The sequence below is a fragment of the Sinocyclocheilus rhinocerous genome, unplaced genomic scaffold (genome assembly GCF_001515625.1).
Source record: "Sinocyclocheilus rhinocerous isolate Xijiao unplaced genomic scaffold, SAMN03320098_v1.1 scaffold491, whole genome shotgun sequence".
In the NCBI taxonomy this organism is placed as follows: Eukaryota; Metazoa; Chordata; class Actinopteri; order Cypriniformes; family Cyprinidae; genus Sinocyclocheilus; species Sinocyclocheilus rhinocerous.
Window position 1 is genome coordinate 1,624,249 of NW_015625034.1, and position 23,463 is coordinate 1,647,711.

Genomic DNA, 23,463 nt, shown 5'->3' on the forward strand with positions numbered 1-23,463 from the left:
CAGCATTTTGTGTACGGTTATAATTTCAGTTTGGGTTTTCAGCATAGCATTTCTAAAGACAACACCCATTCTTTTTTCTTTTTTTTCGCCAAGTTGCTTAAAAAATGAAAAATGAATGGATGCAAGAGTACACGGACCGTAATAGGTTACAGATTACAAGTTAACCCCCATTTGGAATTATTAACATTTTTATAAGTAACTAATTTAATTACGCACTTTTCTCAGTAACATGTACAGTTACATTTATTTTGTCATTAAATTACATAACACCGTTACATGTAACTATAGTTACTCCCCAACACTATGAGCCATTTAATTATTCACCTAACCTATTCATTCAAAACCACTGATTCATTTAGGGATGGTACTTTGAGTGTTGCTTGTGAATAACAGCTTGTGTGATATTATGTCAGCCTGCTGTGCTCACTGATCAAGTTTTTTGTCCAAATTATGAATTGATGAAAACAAACGTGTATGTGTGCAAACACATGCATGGTACTTGCAGCATAGACACAGCAAAAGAAAGTCTAAAGATTTTCAATGCATCTAATTTACGTGCAAGTCGAGCATTAAACAGACTGTTTTGGAGGAATGTCAGTCCTTTGTCTTTATTACAGAGGACTACTGAAAGTGACGTGAATATAAACATCAACACCAGAGATGGAGGATCGATATTTCATCTTGAGCTCCACTAATCAGTCTGTAGGGAAACAAAACCGTTTGTTACACGCAAAAATGTCCGCCCATTTAATTAAATCTGCTGTACGGAGAAGTCAAACAAGTGGGCAATCTGTCAATGGGCTGACCAAGACTTTGGAGAATTAATTAACATAATGTAAGCAAAGCACAAGGGCGGTTTACAGCCATTTAAAGGGTCTGTGATTATTTATGTCAAGGTACCATAATCAGATTGTTTTTTGTTAGAAACCCCTGTGCACTGGCACAGCAAGAAACACACACGTAGGTTGAACCGGGGGTCTCGGTGGGGCTGGACAAGTGTGTCTGGCAGTTATGACCCCTTTGAAGTGAAGGGAGACACCCTGGGAAGGGCAGGACCTTACCCTTAAGCTTTAGGCATCAAGACCACCACGAAATCTGATGTGCTAATCTACATAGAAACCTCACGCCAGCAATCAGTGAGAAATGAGAATATGTCTTTTTATTCAGAAATTTATGAGGGGTTGAAAAGGACAATGTTAACCTGAAAATTTAAAAGCAGTTGCTTGATTAATGTATTTGATTTGCAAACCCTTCAGAAATGTTTTCACAAATGAGGAACATCACAAGCAAAAAAGTATTCAATCTATCTATCTATCTATCTTTATATTTATTCATTTTATGATCGATCTATCTATCTATATCTATCTATCTATCTATCTATCTATCCTTATATTTATTCATTTTATGATCGATCTATCTATCTATATCTATCTATCTATCTATCTATCTATCTATCTATCTGTCTGTCTATCCTTACATTTATTCATTTTATGATCTATCTATCTATCTATATATCTATCTATCTATCATCTAGCCTTATATTTATTCATTTTATGATATCTATCTATCTATCTATCTATCTATCCTTATATTTATTCATTTTATGATCTATCTATCTATCTATATATCTATCTATCTATCATCTAGCCTTATATTTATTCATTTTATGATATCTATCTATCTATCTATCTATCTATCCTTACATTTATTCATTTTATGATCTATCTATCTATATATCTATCTATCTATCATCTAGCCTTATATTTATTCATTTTATGATAGATATCTATCTATCTATCTATCTATCCTTATATTTATTCATTTTATGATCTATCTATCTATCTATCCTTATATTTATTCATTTTATGATAGATAGATAGATAGATAGACAGACAGGTATCTATCTATCTATCTATCGAGAGACCCTGATGACTTTAGATGTTTCATATTGTGCATATATTAATGACAATTAAGTTAATTAAATTAAAATGTAATTCAAGCATAAAAAACAACTTGCAGTGTTAAAAATGCTATCAAATATCTTTTTTTCATATTTTCCTAGGTAAGGATGATGCTTTTGTTGTGTTTTCATCTTTGTCACATCAGATCTGTTTGTTCTGTTTTGTGTTTTAATCACACTCCATCTTTTACTGAGACATCAGACAAACATTCTGTCTCTCTCTTGCTTTTTTGTCTCTGTCCCGCCTGTCTGTCTTTCTATTAATCTCTCTCTTCTTTGCCTATTTTGGCAGGCCTGTGCCAGGTATTTGTTGAAATTCCACACACCCCGCAGGGAGAGGTATGTTGCCCTTCTTCTCGTCTTGGCCCTGGTGCCTGTCTCTGTCCATCTTGTGTTCTCAAATATACAGCACATGCCTGGGACACGCTAAGCCCAGATCACCTCTCTAAATCCTGCAGACTTCACACAAGAGTTATAACCCATTTTAGACCAACACAGCAGTGGCCTGAGAAAGGATTATCAGTCTAATGCCTCAACAGGCATTATATGAACATGAAATGAAAATCCCGTCATTATTTAGTCCCCCTCATGTTGTTCCAAACTGGTGTGCTGTCATTTACAACAATTTAAAGCAACTTGAAGTTCTTTTCCAGAAGAAGTTCATAGTGACCGTGGCTGCTACAAAAGGTATTTAGAAAAATATTTCAACTGTGTTTGTCCACGAAAATGAAAGTCAGTAAGGTCCAAAACAACACTGGACCTCAATGATTTTCATTGTTTGAAAAAAAAAAAATCCTCTTTTGTGTTCCAAAAGTAATACAAACTTGGAATAGCATGAGAGTGACTAAATGATGACAGGATATACATTTTGTTGAGTGTACTACCCATTTAAACCAAACAAAGAAATCTTGAAAATGCCATAAACTTAGTTCATATTCACGATTTTCTGAAGCCGTACGATAGCTTGTGAGAGTAACAGACTGAAATAAAAATTATTCACTGGTTATCTTAACTTCCACTGCAGTTTTCAAATGTTAAAAACTGATTTTAGAAGAACTGGAATATAGCACAAAAGCCATATTGACTACTTTTATGGTGTTTATATTGAGCTTTTTCCAGACATGGTCTGTCATACATGAATGAAAACGATCTGTGTGAAATATTTAAAAAATAAATGAATAAATAAATACATGGAATAAAATTTAATTGAATTAAATACCAAATTTTTTTTTGAAAAAAAGAAATAATAAGAAATCCAAAAATGACTTGAAATGACCAAAGTCACAAGTAGTTTGTCATAAAAGTGAAAAAATATCCAATAAAATAAATCAAATAAAAAAACGACTTGAAATGATCATCACAATTAATTTGTGAAAAAGTGAAAAAACTTATAATAAAATTAATTTAACAAAATCCATAGCAACTTAAAATGATCAACATCACAAGTAACAAGTAACACAAAAACTAAAATAGAAAATAAAATAGAAATAAAATAAAAAAAATTCATCATGATCATGATCAATTTGTCATAACATTTACTTATATTAAAATCTTCATAATACCCACCATATTTTCATATCACTGAACAACTAACATGTGGTCGCATACATTTCATACAACTTGACAGCAAAGTGCAGTATTAAAAGTACCCAATGAATTTAATGTCACAATATCCATTTCGGACTGAAGAATTTTTTAAGCTCTATAATTTTATTTGAACTCTAGAAAAACGTTAGCAGTCTGAGAGTAGTTCAGTCTTTGTGCGTATATATTATAGTGACTCAAATGCCTTCAGTTTGACTTATTTTACTGTGGTCACAAAATAAGTGCATTGAAAAATACTGAACAGTTAATTCATTAAGCAGAAGCTCCATAGACTGATTATCCAGTTGGCTGCTGGTCTCTTGCGGTCGACTTCACACATACTCTTCTTACTTCATTGATTAGATGTGTTTGAGTGTTGACCGTATCGGGTGTTCAGAGGTGGTGTTAAGTTGAAGAGTGTCTGCGGTGTGTGTGTTGGCGGGAGTGCGGTAGATGTGCAGATATGTGTGTGTTGGCCTTGTGTGGATGTGTGTTGGCACGCAGTGCAATGCTGAATTTGGTGTCAGTAGCTCATGAGGAGACAGGGTTATAACTTTTGCTCTCTGTCTCTTTCTCTCACTCTATTACTCTTTCTTTCTCACTGGACAGTAATTTATGCCGGTTGTTCCTTTACACTGGACCGCCTTCATCTTATGAGTCATCTTCATTTTACAGGAAAGAACATATGTCCGCTGACCCAACCGCTCGTGTGCTTCAAAGATCTAGAAACCAGTAGAGCTCCTCAACTTCAAGATCACTTTATAAATAATTGAAATAAATTAACATTAATAGATATTCTGTATAATAAATTTCGGTTATGTGAAAGACTGAGGTGAATTTTTTTTTTATTTTATTTTATTTTATTTTGGTGTTTGTGTGGATTACACATTCTGACCTTACTGGTTAAAATCTCTTATTTTTTTGTGATTTCCACCAAAATTCTATAAAAACAAAGGAAAACCAGTCACCATAATCAAAACTGTATGGAGCTCAAGTATCACTTTCCCAATTTTTTGTTTCCCTTCTTGGTTGAACAAAAGTTCAAATGGATAATTTACTCAAAAATTAATATTCTGTCATCATTTATTCACCCTCATGTCATTCCAAACCTGCAGGATTTTCAGTCAGAGTACAAAAGAAGATATTCTAAAGAAATTTTTTTCCATACACTCTCAGAAACAAAAGGTACAAAAGATGTCACTGGAATAGTACCTTTTCAAAAGGCACACCTTATACCTAAAGGGTTCATACTGGTACCTTAAAGGTTCATATTAGAGTTTTCCTCAATCGCTTTGACACATTTTTCAAAACAGACTTAACTGTAAGAGCAATACTTCAAAACCACCAAATAAAATGTGTTTTTGTCATTGTGTGAGCTATGGTAGTGACGGAGGGACATCTGTGGGTGAACCTAGCAGATATCGGGAAAAAGAGAGGGGCTTTCTTCTCGATGCGCCGGTTTCGCCTTACGTATTTTTTGGTACCTCCTTTTAGGCGGTGGTCGAGAAGTTCAGGGAGGCAAAGGCGCGCTCAGCGGCCTTCACGAAGGTCCAGGTCTGAGCCCGAACAACATAGGGGTCCTGGTCCGTCTCGGTCTGAATGCTCAAAATGTTTAGATGCTTTTTCAGCATAAAAATATGTATTATATGCAAATTTCATTTTGTTATATGCAATTTCATTCCATATTTGTTATATGCACATTTTTCTCCACTTTTTTTGTTGACAGACTGCTTTCTATAGTATACAAGAATGTCAGGTTTGACTGTGTATCACATGGAGCCTTTTGGATACATATTTCAACAGTAGGAGGTAAGAATGTATTGGGAAAAGTCAATACTGTAGTACATTAAAAGAAAATGAACATTTGTATTTAGTACCTTTATTTTTGTAGAAATGTGTTGTTACATGTCAACTGAAAATTCACCATTGCTTATTCATTTTTACACACTCTATTGTCTTCCGCTAACACCGCCACCACCACACATTCTTACAATTGCTCTTCCATAACAAGCAACTGTGAAGTTTCAGTTTACATGTAACATTTCTTCAGATAAATGTACAGAACAAATATAAATGTATTTATACGGTACTGCTGTAGCTGCTGCTGTTTAGGGTTGTGACGTTCCTCCTTGTTCAAAAATGGTAGTGATTGTGCTGGGCAAACTCCATATACTTGTAACAGAGACGCTGGAGTTTGGTTAGAATCCATGAGCGGAAGTTTATTAAAGGTCAAGGCTTTAAACAGATGTCGATAATCAGGCAGAGGGTCAAAGTCAGAGAAGCAAGCAGATCGTTCGTCATACACAGGGGCAGAAATGTATGCAACCACAAATTTATTTAGGAGGTCCTTGAAGATTTCATTGATGAAAGATTGGAATACAGCGGGAGAGTTGGCCAGCCCATACGGCATTACCTGATATTCATAGTGCCCCCTAGTGGTGAGAAAAGCTGTTTTCCATTCATCCCCTTCTTTGATTCTGATGAGATTATATGCACTTCGAAGATCGAGCTTGGTGTAGATTAAAAGCGTCGGCAAAATGACTAAATGTAAATGTAAATGCATGTAAATAAAACAAAGATTATTACAGTACTTTTTTACAAGAAAATACTTTTGAGTCTTTCAGTGTAACAGAGACGCTGGAGTTTGGTTAGAATCCATGAGCGGAAGTTTATTAAAGGTCAAGGCTTTAAACAGATGTCGATAATCAGGCAGAGGGTCAAAGTCAGAGAAGCAAGCAGATCGTTCGTCATACACAGGGGCAGAAGCAGAGACAATAGTGGAAAGGCAGGCAATGAGTCCAAACACAAACATCAGTCCAATCAGGCGTCAGAACAAAAGGGGCAGAGTACAAATACCGTGAGTCAAGAAGTCAGGCAGAATCATACACAAGGAATCAATCAGGAACAGAGGAACAATAACGCTTGGTAAGGCAGATGAACTGGCAATACTTCGCGATCAGCACATGGACTGGTCTCAGTTTATATGAGAGTCAAACAGGAAATGGAAGTAGAGGAAGCAGAGGGAGTGGAGCACGGTCAGTACTCGGGCGAGGGCTCCCTCTGCTGGCTTGGCGTTACAATACTATATATATGCTTCCAAACTTGATTGATTGGCAAGATTGTGATTCTTATTTCCCATAGGTCTCTAAAAATTCGGTAAAATTTCCAGAAGTTTTTCCATTTGCCAACTTAGCAGACATTATAACCAGCCATTCCATGTCCATGATATTTATGGATATACTGTACACTCATGTCTGACAGATTTTGATAACTGGATGGATCATTTTGCATGCGATGGCATGCGAAGTTGTGAAAAGTTTGGAAATTTCATTGAGAATCAGCTCATCAGTTTTGATCAATAAGCCATGTGCATTTAGTTATTGTGCAAATTACTCTTTTGCACACGTGCCAAAATGCACACAATTTGCTTAAATCAATAAGAAATTCAAATCTGATGTGAACAAAAAACGACTGTAAATATTCAGACATCTGAACTTACTGTTTTGAGAAAAAAACTCTTATTCTAGTACCGTAGAAGAACTGTAGTACCAAAATGTACATATTAGTACCTAAAAGGTACAAAAGTGTGAATAGGTACCACCCCAGTGACAGCTTTTGTACCTTTTTTTTTCCTGACAATGTAGTGAAAGTCAGTGCATGGGGTCCGAAACAAATTGGACCCCATTGACTTTCATTGTATGGACAAAAAAACAAGCATTTTTCAAAACATCTCCTTCTGTGTTCCATCGAAGAAAGTAAGTCATAAAGGTTTAAAATGCCAAGAGGGTGCATAAATCACAATTTTTTTGGTGTACTATCCCTTTAAGAATCCATTCATGTGGCTCTAAAGGACAACATACTTTAGTCTGATCAGAAATGCAAGATGTCCACACCATGCATGACTAAGGAGGTGAAAATGTCTTTCCACTGAAACGTTTTCTGTCCATTAATGGTTATGTATTCCTGTATGGTCGTTAGGGAGCGATGCAATATTTCAAGTGATTAAATGGTTTTCACTGCCTCAGCTGTGGTTTGGATTGTGACGCATATCAAAATGTCATCCAACATTTTTCACGCATGATTCAGTTCAGCCTCAAATAATGGGTTTAATAATATGTTCATTTGTCCTCCGAGTACCTGTATAACTGAAATCATTTTATGTACCTTTTCATGTTTGTTGTTGTAATTCTTACAGTTAAATATTCTTACAGGTAAATGCTGCCTAAAACGTTCCTTGCATGCTCCCAAACCCAAATAACTTTGATGGATGGTGGACATAAATATTGTTCTCTGACATTTACAAGTGTTTTTCCTATGGTATACTGACTGTATTGCTTTTGGCACTAAGAAATACTGCCCCAAAGCACTGACTTTTTGCTCATAAAAGTGTTGGTTAAGAATGAGCTGAAGGTATCTAATCACGAGAGAGAAGCTAATGATAACACCACAAACATCAGTCAGGGTTAGAGACTAAACATCAAATCACATTCAGTCCTTTGCCAATGAAGATCAATTGTCTCCATCCAAGGCCATTCATAACAGTGTGGGTCTTTATTAAAGACACCCTTCTTTCTTCAGTCTTTCAACAGCTTCTCCTCATCCCTCCCTTCATTTGTTTCAGACAACATAAGAGTGAGAGGAGAGGAGTGGACTGGCTGTGACTCAGAGATATTCTACACCATCCTAAAGTTTCTTTAAGTCTGTCCTTAGAGGAACATTAACATTTCGCTGGGCTTCTTGATTTATACCTTGTAAAGACACAATTGAATTAGGATAGTCCAGAGTGGGATTTTCGTCTCTTTAAGTGTGGATATAGGTCGACGTATGGAACATGCCATCTCTGAATACTCAATTAAGGGTAAGACGATTTTCGGATTATTAAAAATAACGTTTATGTAGGCTACTGTATTAGCATATTAGTCAAATAACTTTCGCTCGTCTGTTGCTCAAAAATGAAACGAAATAAGAAGCATATAATATGTCTAACTTTTGTATTTATTACAGTCTTATTTCTTATATAGAAATTATTTCAGAATAACAAATAACGATTTCAACTGTCTCGTCTATGAACATGGCGTTCTCACATGCGACAAACATAAAGCCTTTTATTTTATAATAAATACAAGGGAAGACCGGAAAGTGTTGTGACACATTTTGCTTTAACACTGTAGTGGTGTTTTTTTTTTGCGTTATGGTTTTCAAACTTTGATACGTAATATATATCACCACATTTGTCTGCTATAGGCTACGTAATTTAGAAATCTACAACGAATTCTAATAAACTAAATTCATGTCAAGTACAAAGAGTGCTGTTTTAATCTTTCCCACTATCGGGTTAATAGTAAGCACTGACGTTTTACAAGTTATATAGGCTAGGCTACATGAATTTATTGTGTTTATCAATTTTACTTGTTCAAAATAATTATTCGCACACCGAGTCTCATTTCACTTAATTCAAATAAAACAAACAAAGAACTATGAGTAGGCCCTACATAAAATATGGAAACAAATAGAGAAATACATAAAACATGCTAACATAACAACCAGTGTAGGCTATGCTTGTGTCAACTGACCTACACTGTCCAATTTTATTCAGTCTCTTCCTATAGGTACAGTATAGAAGTATGGAAAGTGTTACAGTCCTCCCCGTCTGGTCAGCTGTGATATTTCTATTTATTTATTTTTTAACAGGTGAAGGGCTTGTGTGAATGTTAGGCTAGCCTATATAAAAAATAAACAAGATAGTGATATAGATGATGGTCTATGCGTCTCTGCTTTGTCATTTAACATTTATTAACATAACATTATACTTTCTCACCTCAATATAGTTTTCCCCTCTGTAAATCGTTTAAATGTTTTACACACGTTTGCTGTCACCTCATGAATGAGTGATGTCAACCATGCAGCTCATTTTTACTAACTGATAGTGTTACAGCTCACTACGTGTTGCAACATTCCCCGATCTCCCCTTCATAATTCAATGCAGACATAGGCCTACCGTGTTCGACATTTGTATATTATGAAAACAATAAATTGCATGAACTAAAATTACTATGCTGAGAGTGGGACTCATTTCGCACTGTTAACTCTCAGTTCCTAAAATTAGTCAAAAGGGAGTTTTATTACTAGCAATATCATTGTTTTGTTTATTAAATTGCCTTACTGCGTATCTCATGATTATCTAAAACTTATTTGTATTGTATTAATAAATTAATTAACTTTAGCAAATCTGTCAGTCGCTGTGTCAGTCTATTAAGAAAGGTGTTATTTAAAGCACCCTGGTAAAGGGGTGCTGTGCCTGTGCCAGTGGGTCACTTCAACAGCAGCTCGTAACCCGTCTCTCTCAGGGTCACCATGTGCCACCTACATTCTTTCCCGCAAGTGTCCGCGCGCCCCCCGGCAGGGCTTTGATCTTCACACCCGTCATAATGATGAAGAATAGAATTCCCAAGAGCCTCGCCGCTTTATGACGTCGGCTGCATGAGAATTAAAGACCCGAAGAGTTCATTTGCAAAAACAGATAGCCTAACTCCGTTTTAAAAATGTTCAAATCATGTTTTTTTTTTATCCTGCATTCCAATTAATATCAATCAAACTGCAGTTGGGTTGTTTTGATTAAATAATAATAACTAAAAAATTATTATTATTAGTTATCTGTTTTTGCAAATAAACTCTTCATATTCAAAGTACAGTCAAGGGTTTCTCATTATTTATTTTTTTCAGACAGGAATTTCGTAAGTTTGTGAGGAAAATGATCGCGCACGTTACATGTCGTGCTGCTGGGATATTTGACCAATAACTGTAATAATAATTAAAAAATAATAATAATAATAATAATAGGCTAATAACAACAACAACAATAATATTAATAATAATAAAAACAATAAGGATCATTTGAAAATAATAGGCTGTTAGTGTAGTTGTACATAACCTATGTTAACACTTATTTGCTGTTTTTATTATTCGTGTATTTCTGTGAACTTCCAAAAAAATAAAAAATAAAAAATTTGATTATTGTATATGGGTCGCCTTTTTTTCTGTGAATATTTATTTATTTATTTATTTGCATGCGCAGTTTTTTTTCGCCCAATTACAATTCTGTTTCATAAATGATGAAGTCAGAATCTTGAAGACTTTTTTTTTTTTTTTTTATCTTCGATAAAGTGATAATGATAGGGTACTTTTGACGTTTTTCCGTCTAAGTGTACTGTTGCTATAGTTACTACCCCTCAAGCCAACATGACTTTCGTTCAAAACCGCCTATTAACACACTCTGACAAACATGTAACTTTTGTCTGATACTGAAAAGTTGCTTAAAAACACTCTTAAAAGATAATTTTTTTCAAACCTGTCAGACTATGTCAGGCCTAAACACAGTTTAAGTAAAGAGATGTTAACAAAACTTTATAAAGGCAAAAGATGTTAAGTTTATAAAATCACCCTTTCCTTTTCTCTTTTTTGTTTCTCTCTTCTACCTCACCCATTAAAGAAGTCCGCTCACAGCTCTCCCCTTCTAATTTGGACTCCCTGATAACCTGGGCTCAGTGCTAGTTACTCTAAAACACTCTGAAGTTACCATTGGCCTCCTTCTCTCAGCGGACGGGAACTCATCTTGGGACTCTTGCTGTCCAGGACAAATGGACGTCTCTGGCTCTACTTCCTTTTCCTCTTCCCCTTCCCCTTCATACACCTTCCCCTTTCTCACTAACATGTCCCTTCCCTCGTCCTCTCCTTCTCTCTCCCCGTCCCCAAGCGTAGCCTCCACAGCTCTCTTCTGCTTTTTCCTATCCCTCCTTTCTCTGCTGGGCATTCTGGGCAACCTCTACACCCTAGGGCTTCTCATTCGCCGCCGTAGGATGTCAAGGCGGCGGCGTAGCGCTCCTACCTGTTGTTACTCCTGCCTCGGCACCTCCTCCCCTTCTTTCTCTCCCTCCTCCTCTCCCACCTCGTCCTCCTCGTCTTCTTCCCTCCACCTGCAGGTTCTGAGTCTGGCTTTGGCAGACCTGGTGTACCTCTCCACTGCCCCCTTCATTGTGTACGACAGCCTGGCATCTGACTGGGCCTTCGGTGAACTAGGCTGTCGGCTCCTACTCAGTCTGGACTTGCTCACCATGCACGCAAGCATCTTCACCCTCACTGCTATGAGCCTGGATCGGTATCGAGCTGTGGCTGATCCATTGGCAGCCTCGTCCACACCTTCCTCTGGACTCCTGAGGGTCGCTTTGGCCTGGGGTTTTGCCGTGGCTCTCAGTTTGCCCATGATGATCACTCTGCACCTGGAAGACGGAGAGAACCAGGAAGGCAAGTTGTGCGTTCCCGCCTGGGATGAGCAGAGTTCCAAAGCCTACCTCAGTGTGCTCTTCTGCACCAGCATCCTAGGCCCAGGACTGGCCATCGGAGCTTTGTATGCAGCTTTAGGGAGACTCTACTGGGTATCTCAGACACAACCAGCTTGGGTCGGAGGGGGCAACGCCTACCCACCCCGCGCACCTCGCCCCAAAGTCCTGCTCCTCATCCTGGGGATTGTGCTGACTTTCTGGGCTTGTTTCCTTCCGTTCTGGATCTGGCAGCTTCTACCATTGTACAGACCTGAGGTTCTGCGCGTGGTGCCGGTGGGCACGCAGGTGACCATTAATCGCATCCTCACAGGGTTGACTTATGGGAACTCGTGTGTGAATCCGTTCTTCTACACGCTGCTGACAGGCAAGCGCAGGCGGACCAGCAGGAAGACCATAAGTGCGGCTGCCCCACTTTGCCACAAGGGCAGCTCTGAACAACAATAACAGCTGCCCACTATTTTGTCCACCATGCAGCCCATGACCAGTTTAATAGTTATCTTTATTAAACATATTACTAATTTTGGTGCTTAAGGGCTTAACGATTATAGCTTTATACATGTGCTGTGCAAATAGTAATACTCTGTAATCCAAGGCAATGATGGTGTACGTTCTCTGCTCCCTGGACTACATGTATAATTATAGATAATCTGACCAGCATTGTGTATTAAGGTCCCTGCAATCCAAAATGAAATACTAAGTGATGAATTCTTATGAAAGTGTTTCTGAAATATTTAGGATTCATCACCTTTGAAGCGGAAACCAAAAAATTCTGGTCAAACTGCTGGTAAATATTAGTGGACTAAAACGTGTGAAACATCTGTTTTATGGGGCAACTTGAAAGGGACAAACAAGCTTTGTCAGGACGAATCGCCCCAGGATGGTCTAACAACAGGTGTGAACCATTTAACTACCAAATTGGTTTATTAGTCTAAGTGCAAAGGAGAAATTACATAGTATATAGATTTGGCTCAAAGCTAAAGGACGTGTCAGAGTTTGCTCTGTTGAGGAGGATAAATCACTTCTGTCATGAAGCCAAGACACACAATCTCTCATTCTCCAATAGGACATTATGTTCTCCATGAGGTACTTCATTATACTCAACTAAAACCTCATTTTTAGCCAACAGATCTGTTATAGTCCTGACTTTGTGTATTTATTGGCACCTTATATGAATAATTTGTCATTTTTTATTCTACCTGATTTTTTTTAAGTAATTGAATTATGCGATTTTAAACAAAATTTTGAATTTTGAACCACTCTTAAAAACATACTTTTTTCCCAGTAGCACATCTTCACAAATTTGTTCAATTTACATCCCTTTTCCCGTTTATGCATGTTAATGGACAATAGAGAAATATTTCTGTATCTCTAAAAAAATTGAATTCCAATGTTAAATCATACTGTATTCAAAAAAAAAAAAACCTACACAAACCTTTTTTTTTCCTGACATATCTGTATTATATTCGTAATGTTTTCCTGTTAAATAATGCATTGCTTTGCACAAGAAAGCTTGCCTGAAATAATCTATAAATGAAATCTGGTGCTTATCATAATATGCAATAAAGAAATATTCTATGTAAGAACACCAGCAGAATGGTTTAAGAACTAAGTGAGTCCTCTGGGAAGTTTTAGAAGATTTTCTGACCTGAAGAACCCCATGCCTAAATGATACTGCAGAAACGTAACACTGTAAAGCAATACTGTCCTTATTACAATAGCAGATGAGTGAGTTTTTCAGTGAAAAGAGAGGGAATGTGAGAGAAATTAATAAGAGATAAAGAGTAAAACACAGAAAAGAACAAGAAAGAGAGGGGGAGATTGAGACTGCAAATGAAATAAAATGAAATATGGTTTTCATTCAGGAAGCATTTATTTATGTGTCTGCATTGGCCCGGACTATGCTTTTGCTAGCATTCAGTTTTTTGTGGGTCTTGCATGGGGTGTGTGTGTATTGCACTGCAGTGCTTGGATGTGACTGTGTTTTCATTGGATAATATGAGCCTTATTGAGTCTGTATCAGCTTTTTGCACTTTCTGAAACTGACCCACAAATGTGTGTGCGCCTTCACCTTCATGCTAGGTTAGTAAACTTGGTAATGCTGTTTGTGACATATTGACATCATCATAGACAACTACAGACTACCTAGAAAGAATCTTGTATTTGCAATATGTACAATTCAAGCGTATTGTTGAATGGCGGCACTGTATTGGTTTGTGGTTGCCTGCTGCTCTGTGACGCACATGAACAAATATTGTTGAAAAGATCGCAGACGTTTCTGTCTGTGTGTCATGGGGGTGTCCTTGGCTATCTTTTTGGGACTTGGCAGTTATGGTAGGTATTTTTTTAAGACAAATAAATACTGTATGTGGTACACCTTGAGATAGATAATCTGGATACATAAACTATTAATCATCAAACACCTAATCTGTGTTTAAGCACAATTTTTATACAACACTGATGTTCTCCTCATTTGGTCTAACACATCCACCCAGTCTGTATGATGGCGTTTGGAAGAACGCCATCTAACATGGGACTCCATGAGGACCTGATGTGTGCGCCTCCCTACTCTTTTCATTTTCCTTGGGCATGTGTTTCCATTTACCTGAGGAACATCAGAGCACATTGAAGAAGTAATATGTATATGTTCCTACCTCATAGTGTGACCGTTGAAAGTCATAAATGATGTCCTCTTATGGTTCAGTTTGTCCAACTCATCCACACTGCACCAGGTTTGTCAGGCATATTTTATACAGTTATTTTTATAGATATTTTATATTAAATTATAGTTTACCATTTACTCACATGGTTGTTGCAACCATTAATTATTTGCTGTGTATTTTAAGCAGCATGTCTGAGCTTCTGTCTTCTAAACAATTAAAATGGAATGATTTATACTGTCAAGTTCCAAAAAAAGCACCATGAAAATAGCTCTTATGACTAAGTCACTATATTTAAAGTCTGCTGAAGCCATATGCTATTTCAATGTTCAATGTTCAATGATGGGGAAGATTATCAGTGGATAATGGCTTAAAATTGGGTCCGTTTTTCACACAAAGTTACCATATGGCTTGAAATATAGCACATTAATCATATATACAACTCCTGTGAGATTATATTGCTTTTTTGAAGATTGGCAGTATAAATCAATGTTTCATTGTAAGGAAAAGAGAGGCTTGAACATTTTGCCAAACATAACATTTTGTGTTTCACAAAAGAAAGGAAATAATATGGGGTCAGAATGACTCAAGGAAAGGTAAGTAAATGTTAGTTCACGAGAAGAATTGGTCCTTCTAATTTAGGCTGCAGGGCTGAAAGATTAATTTAATAGTATTTAACATGACGTGGGCAATGTTCTAAGCCTCATAGTTTAATGACAATATTCAAGTTCAGCTGGAGGAGTCTGGGGTCCTAAACTCGAACCCTCTCTCCGCTGTTCTCTCGCAAGAGGGTCTGAATGATTGAGCATGTGATAAACTTCAAACATATGCTAGTATCCAGCAAACCCAAACAGTGGAAAATATTGCCATGAGGGAGGGCAGCAAATCCATAAGCTGTCAGTTTATATTGGTAGTCACCAAGAGCTGGTATAGTTGAGGTTTCCAAAAATAACTACTGCGACTGTGTCAGAGAGAAACCTTTCATTTTGAAGGAGGCAGCAGAAAGCGGCGGAAGACAGACCTCAGAGGTACGTATGGGGGGAAATAGTTTTCTTTTTTTTCACTGCATCGTTTTGTGTTACCTGTGTGCTTCATAAATCCAACACATGTTCCTGTTCCTGGAATCCTGAGTGTCTTTCCATCCTCACACTCCCTTGCCTGTGCTGCAGTGTTTGTGGCAGGGGCAGGTGCCCCTCCCTTGGGCAGTCAGCTCAGGAAAGTCTCCTGCTGGGCAGACGAGACTAGGCCGAAGTTTAGGCCAAGCTCCTGCTGAGAGAGAATAAGAGGCTCCCTTTCTCTAAGACATACATACACAGACCCAAATTCAAAATTCCCATCTGGTTTTTCTCTCTCTCTCTCTTTCTTTGTATGGCCATTGCTCTTTCTTACCCCTTTTTCCTTCTTTATGGGCAGTTAAAGAATAGCCTATACAATTGCCCCAAAATATATGCTTGTAATTGCAAACAAAATATCAAACAAAGTGGGGGAAAAATGATATGAAACAAATTAAGAAGCTCCTAAACTTTACAAATCTTTCGAATGAGTGCTTTGAGACGACAAAGTCGCCTGATTTCAGTAAACGAGGCTTCCTACAGCTGATCAGTGAACTCATGAATGAGCCAGTATAAAATGTAAGGTTGAGTCACTTTTAAGTTGATAAAAAGTCATAAAGCATGTTATTAAACACATTTTATTGAGTTTTTGCTTGTTGCATTTACAAGGCTTTAACCAGATGCTCCAGAGAGTATGGAATTTTGAGTGCTTTGAATCATTTTGAGAAGCAACTGTTTGATTGATTCTTGATTGAAATTTTACAAAGCACAAGCATTTTTCTAGTAATATATTTCACAAAAATGTTTGCGAGGTGTTCATTTATAAAATAATTTACTACTGTTATACTAAAAATTCATACTTACTCCTCCGCGATGTGGCCAAGATGACCGGCAACAAGCAATTTGTGCTTTGTATGGAGCGTGACGTAACACAATACAGCCAATCAGAAGCTTAAGGGTCCGAAATCAACCCAATCTAATGAGAAAACAGTATTTTATGAGGTGAATTCGTACAATGTGGTTCATAAGGAAACATGATTTTTAGAAGAAGCATGAAGGTCCACCCCAACCTAAACATACGAACGAGACAGCGGGAGTTTATGAATATGCTATCAATTTGACAAAAGTTAAATAGTTATGAAGTGCCATGAGATTGTGTTGGTCCAAATACTTTTGGGGCCACTGCTCGTCAAGTATGATAATGTATAAGTATGCTGCATTTGATAAAAACAAAAATCCGTTTTTGTAACGTTTATTTGAGACAGCTTACAAAGACGCTTGAAGCAAGAAACAACCCACAATGACTTGCTCAAGGGTGCTGATCGCCGGCTTTATTACCGTAACTTATGTTCACACACATACACCAGAACGTTTATGTCAGCACGTTGCAAATCTTGCAGATGTGACTGAAAACCTGTCTAACACTGCCAGCAAACAGAAGAGGCCAGCAATACAAGTGTCTCTTTGTAGACCATGGGGCTGTGGTGCCATAAAGCACCCGTCTCCTGCCTCAATCCCTGTCTTCACACATCCATGTCAGCCGCCAAGATCAGGCGAGACCCTGGCTTGCGTACTGTGGAGGCCGGAGGTTATGTAAATGAACATCAGAGCCACTGTTCACACTCTGGTTCTGACCAGCAAACCTGTTAAAATGCCATGTCTGCACCTCTCGCCATCCCTCGCTCATTCTCAGCTAATCGCTCTGCTCTTATGCCTGGAACTCCACACCTCAGATGCATAAAAGAGGAGCTAAATCTTTTGAAAATGCTCCTATTTAGCATTTTTATAATTTAATACATTAGTTCCTACAACAAAAGAATTTATCAGCATATCAATTAATGCAAGTTAAAAATGTACATACATGCTTTTTGAGAACGATCCAATGAATGCAAGAACATGACCCTCTGTACAAATGAGGCATGGTTAAAATAACATAATTGCGTAGACTTTTGATTAGTGACTAAGAAGTCTTCATTTCATGCCATACTTTATATTACACTTCTCAACATTTGAAAACTTTGCTTATTTCTAGGTTTTACGGACAAAAATTCTCAATTTTCAATATCGGACTTTACTTACAGTATGGACACTGCAATACAACTGATCAGTTGTATAGTGCTTGGGCTTTTGTAGAGATCTTGCACCTCCTTGTGGTCTGATGTAACTGACAGCACCTGAAAATCACCTATTAGGCCTATTTGTTTTAGCCTTTCATAGATTCTCTCAATTGATTTCACCAAGAAATTAAGGTTTAAAATGTATATATAAAATGATATAAAATCACACACACACACACACACACACAGAAAAGAGTAAGAATGAAAAGGTAAACATTTTCTAGAACCATAATAAATTTGTCAATAAACTGAATGAAACATCTTCACTCTCATTGCAAATGCTTCAGAATGGTGTCGAAGTATAATCATAATTAAAAAAGAAAAACAAAAGCCATTTTCTGAGGTGGTACAGGTCTCCTAGATGAACTGTTCATTTTGACCGCCTCTTATTCAAGGTAATACATTTAAAACACAGATCACTTTTATTTAATAAGTTCTACTTCCCCTAAAGTCTATAACTCCTCTTAACAATTTCCTGAAAATAATGAATTTTATATAGCACACTAATTGGAATATCTTGGAAATGTTAAGGTTTTTTTGTTTATTGCAATATTTTTATTTGTTGTTACATTTACATTTACTTTTATCCAAAGCGACTTACAAATGAGGACAATGGAAGCAATCAAAATCAACAAAAGAGCAATGATATGCAAGTGCTATAACAAGTCTCAGTTAGCTTAATGCAGTATACACGTAGCAAGGTCTTTTTTAAATGATATAATATTTATTATAATTATATAATAAATAAAAAGAAAACTGATAGAATAGAAAACGAATAGAGCAAGCTAGTGTTAGTTGTTTTTTTTAAAGAAAACAAGTAAATGAATAGAGGGCAAGTCTAAAAGGGGCAAGTTTTTTAAAGAATAGAATTAGAATAGAGAGTGCTAGAGTTCGAGGGTCAAATAAAGATGGAAGAGATGTGTTTTTAGCATTATATGTTGCCCCGAAAATAAATCATTGAAATGTTTTAACATTAAACCTGGCTAAAATATGAGTCTTTTATCCATAATACCGCTTTCTCCAGTGAAAAACTTGTCTGATTCAGGAGAAAGAAAATATGCACCGATCAAACATCACTTACAAGGTGAAAACAGTCCAAAACAGCTCTAAACAAATATATCATTGGATTTGATGTATGAGGGGACTTTTTAACTGGAGGAAGTATTATTCTGGATTATGGACTTATTCTAAATATTGTCTAAATAATTGAAAAATAAAACACAAAAACAAATTGTTAGTGAATTCAAGTATCACAATATTGTAGAGCATGAAAATTGTACAGCTGGATATTAAATTAATTGATATTTACTGTGTTGTTAAAAAGTGTTTTTAAAGATTTATATTATGTGAACTAGATGACATCTCATTGTAAAAAAAGAAGAAATAAGCATGCACAATTAAAAATTCATTATTAGCCTGATACTGATACAGTATAGTGTGCATCCATAATTACAATGTTTCCAAAGTTGTAAAAAGCTTTTACCACTGCCATGGTCATGTTGAGTTCATCAGACTGTTCGATCTTGAAATCTAAACTGCTGATTGCTGAAGGTTTGTTCATGTCCACTGCACAGTTTTGGGCCTGCTGGAAATCAACAGCTTCTCAAGTCACTCTCTTTTCCTAAGATTAAGACTGTAGTGCCCAAGTATGCTTTTAAAGGTACAACAGCGCTTTTAATCATGGTCGCTAAAGAGCAGATTGAGTGCTGGGAGAATTTTGTACAAAGAATGACTTGAATTTGCTTTTGAAGAACTCAGAGTTCTTCTCTGACTTTGGCAAGAATTAGACCATTTTCACATCGTCTCTTCATGGCCAGTCCAGGAACAGAGCTGGTAGTTTGAGTGCTGGTAGAAGATGCTTTGTAATATCGTTCGCTGGTGTGGACGCTAATATCGTTATCTTTATAGTTATATTTATAGTTATCGTTCTTGGTGTGAACGGGGCTTTAGTCTGAATGAATGCCTGCATGTGGGTGGCCTGGTTTGAGAGGCTGGTGTAAAAGACATTTATGTTCGATTATCTTTGCTTAATCTTTAAAAACAAAAATAATACAATAACACTGTTAAATATGATCTTAAGCAAATTTCAAAATAAAGTTTATTTGTTCATACTGTACATTATAATGTTGTGATGCCTAAATTCAATTGTAGAATTTAAAATTATGGGTTTTATAAAATATATATTAAAGCTGCAGTATTTGAGCAAGTACATAACCAGCCAGTGTTCAAAACTATCGCCTTCACAACATTGCGGCGGTGGCAACAACAATAGCCTACTACAGCGAGAATAAAAGTTACGCCTTCTTTCTTTGCGTGAACATTTGGGCGGTGTTAAGCAAATCTTCCCACATCGTGAGGTAGATATGTGGGGGTGTGTTAGAACGAGCCGTTTTAGGTAGGCGTGGCTGACTCTTAACTTTTATAAAGAATATCTCTTTGGATTTGAGACTTTAGTCTTTGCAACTTTACAGATCTTCTTTATGCACCAAGAGCTTGTAACACTCCAAAGAGAAAGGAAAACTTGAAATCACATCATATGACCCCTTTAATACTGGTGCATCCTTAAAAATACTTCTTGAATTCTTTTAATTAATGTTCTTATTGAATATTGTCACAAAATGCCCCACTTCTCTGGTTATCAATAAGTCATTCATGCTTACATTAAATTCATATAACAATGTTAGAGATTACTTGCCATTTCCAGAGTAAAGATCAGTTTCTTCTTTCAGTTTGTTGAGAGAAAGTGGAACTGGGTGACTAGTGTCAACACCCACAGACATCTCAGCAACCTGCTGCATGCTGCTACAGCACCAAAAATCTGTGTCATCTTCCTGCTTCACAGTGTCCACACTGAAGGAGGATGAATCTGGGGGTGGACACATATATAGTTATGAATGCTCTCAAAAGAGAATTATTTTACGTTTGTCCTTACAGTTCATTGATACAATATTTAACCAATCAGTTCAACCAGTAAGTATCATCTGGAGCAGTATTTTGCTCAATAGCAGATGCTTGTTACAGAAATGTAAATTCAGCTAAAACAATATACTTGCCATTTCCATCAAAAAATAAAATAAAAATCACCATCTTGCAGCTACTCAGGTGTGAGAGAAACTGGGCTCCAAAGACCAAAAGCCCCTGATTTCTGCCCACTGCTAGAATGAAAAATCTAAAAGTGTACAAATAGTTGTAACTCTGTATCATACTGTTTGCTTAGCTCGTCTATTGCTATTATGAGAATAGTAAAATAGTTTGACATTTTATATAAAAAAAAGTATTGACAGTTTAGTTTTAGAGTTATGTTTCTGCAAACTGTGAGACGAGAGTTAGATGTTGTACATGGGTATATGAATAATTTGCCCCAAAAACTAAATTCAGTAACCCTATTTATTCACCTTAATGCAATTCCAAATTTGTATGACTTTCTGTTTAGCAGAATACTCATATTTTGCTGACAAAATACATTAAAAAGTAGTCCAGATAAAACTTATTTGCATTATGCATTATCATTTATACTGTATCTAACTGACCTCAGAAAGAAACATAGATATCATATCAAAATAACCATTATAACCTAATGAATGGATAGGTTAAGCATTATTATATTATATTATATTATATTATATTTACAGGAACATCATTTATTATATATACAGGAACATACATAATATTATTATTTTAATATTATTTAATACCAATATTATTTAAATTAAAATTCACAAATCGATTCTTTCGAAGCCATATTTATGCGCATATTGCTGTTTATCGTATTAAAGTTGTATCAATAAGAATCTGGATATCAATAAGCCGGTTTAACTGCATGTGTCTCAATTTCATGCATCAATAATTGGCTCATTCAGTTTTCAGTTGTTGATTTGTGAAGTTGCTTGGATATGATTCTTCATCGGTTAGTTCAGATCGATTCAAATGATTCATTGAAAAGATCCGAGTTTTTTTTTTTAAAGATCAGAATTGTTCGCAAACGGACGTCACTAATACAAAGACGAGATTTAAAAAAAAAAAAATTTTTTTTATTAAGGTTCTAAATTGTTGTTTTACATTTACCTAAATTAATGTTCAGTTGTAGTTAAAATTAAAATATTACCCAGTGGCAATATTAGCATTAAAAAAAAACGTGTATGCTTCATTTACTTAGAACGACAAAACACTAAAGCTACAAGAGAACGTGACAACTAAGTTAATTAAACTTTGGAGACTTTAATCATTCTTAAAACTGAGCAGTTTGCATCATTATTACCAGAGTGAACTTATTGCCAGTATATTTCTCGCTATCCACAAGCAATTTAACTTACAGAACAAACCGCAATTGACCGATTTTGATCGATCTGTGGACTAGCAAGGGACATTTCAGTAGCAGGTCGATAAATGTTGGTAAGTCGACTTCATATTCAAAATAAAACTCAAATTACTATCATTAGAACCCCGCTGAAAGCTAAAACTTCTTATATAATGGCTGCCATGTTGTTGACTTTAGGCAAATCTCATGGATCAGTCCGTGATTCAGCCTGAAACAAGTAAGTACCCAGCTAACAAAAATGAGTTGTCAGGAACGTTTTTTTCTAACATTTACATAACGTTAGTGAAAGTTATGGGAACGTTCCCTGTTAGCTGGGTAGCCACTTTTCTCGTGGTTTTAACGTTACCTACGAGCTAATGTTTGATCAATGAACTTTGCTTATTGTTTTTATTGATCCAGTGGAACTGGTGGTTGTCACTCATGTTGTGGATGCCATCACGTTTTGGGCTCAGGTAAGCTTTAATAGTTACTGTTTACCAAGTTCATTTGACATGACAAAGTGGGGTAAACTTTTCCTTTGATGTCAGATTGAATTGATTGCTATTGTTACTTTGAGTCAAAAATGTTAACTGCTACAACATTTCTTCTAGAGTTGCTGGTTTTTGTCAGTGGTGGACGAAGTAAATCAAGTACTTGAGTAAAAGTACAGATAAGTATAATAAAATATTACTCCAGTAAAAGTAAAAGTACTCCTTTTTCAATTTTACTCGAGTGAAAGTACAAAAGTATTCGATTTTTTTATGTACTTAAGTAAAAAAGTAATGATAGATTTATTTTGCAATTTTATATAGGCTACTTAATTTACATTTATATTAAGGGGAATATGAACGTGCATGAGTTATTTAATTTAATCTGTGTTATTTTAAGTTTTTTTTGTTTATACCTAAACCAGAGACACTGATGTTGATGTATCTACATTCAAGCATTTCAGTGGGCTTAAATAGATCACCCTTTACAGCAGATTTAGTTCACAAACAACTGACAGTTTTGACCTAAATATGATTTTCAGTTACAATAATTAATCCTAAAATTCGACATTAGTAACTTACTTTTAGTAGCATCAGTCGCTCACAAGATCTCCCGGTTCTTACTTGTGAATTCAGTTCACTGGAGACTCGCACTAAACGGATCATTTGAATCAGTGAGTTGTCGACTCGACAACAACTGCAATCGGTTCATTCTAATTCGTTTGGTGCGATTTGCGAACCGATTTAAAAGGTTAATTGAAAAGAATCAGTTCGTTCTTGAATCAGACACCACTTCTGCGTTGTTACTGTCCACCACTGGTTTTTGTTTTATAGTATAGTTAACTACTGTAATATGTAGTATGTTTCTGAATTTTTATGGTGTTTGTTTCATCAGAATGTGACCGACAAAATAAATGAGAAGATAAATGTTATGCTGACAGAAAAATGCCCCAGTGCACCTATACTCAT

The 23,463-nt window shown here is 36.2% G+C and overlaps 1 protein-coding gene and 1 long non-coding RNA gene across 2 annotated transcripts; both read left to right on the forward strand.

The window, feature by feature from the left end:
• The first annotated feature begins 11,181 nt into the window (after positions 1 to 11,181).
• Positions 11,182 to 12,555, forward strand: LOC107749301 (urotensin-2 receptor-like). The gene has a single exon (XM_016564418.1). It carries the CDS (start codon positions 11,182 to 11,184, stop codon positions 12,325 to 12,327), a length of 1,146 nt encoding a protein of 381 aa, XP_016419904.1. The 3' UTR covers positions 12,328 to 12,555.
• A 9,635-nt stretch (positions 12,556 to 22,190) lies between these two features.
• On the forward strand, positions 22,191 to 23,463 carry LOC107749312 (uncharacterized). Its single transcript, XR_001641015.1, has 3 exons — positions 22,191 to 22,244; positions 22,427 to 22,479; positions 23,390 to 23,463. It is a non-coding gene; the product is annotated as an uncharacterized LOC107749312 (long non-coding RNA).

What these genes read in the sequence shown, in the direction of transcription:
- LOC107749301 (XM_016564418.1), top strand. Translation starts at nt 11,182, where the DNA reads ATGGACGTCTCTGGCTCTACTTCCTTTTCCTCTTCCCCTTCCCCTTCA.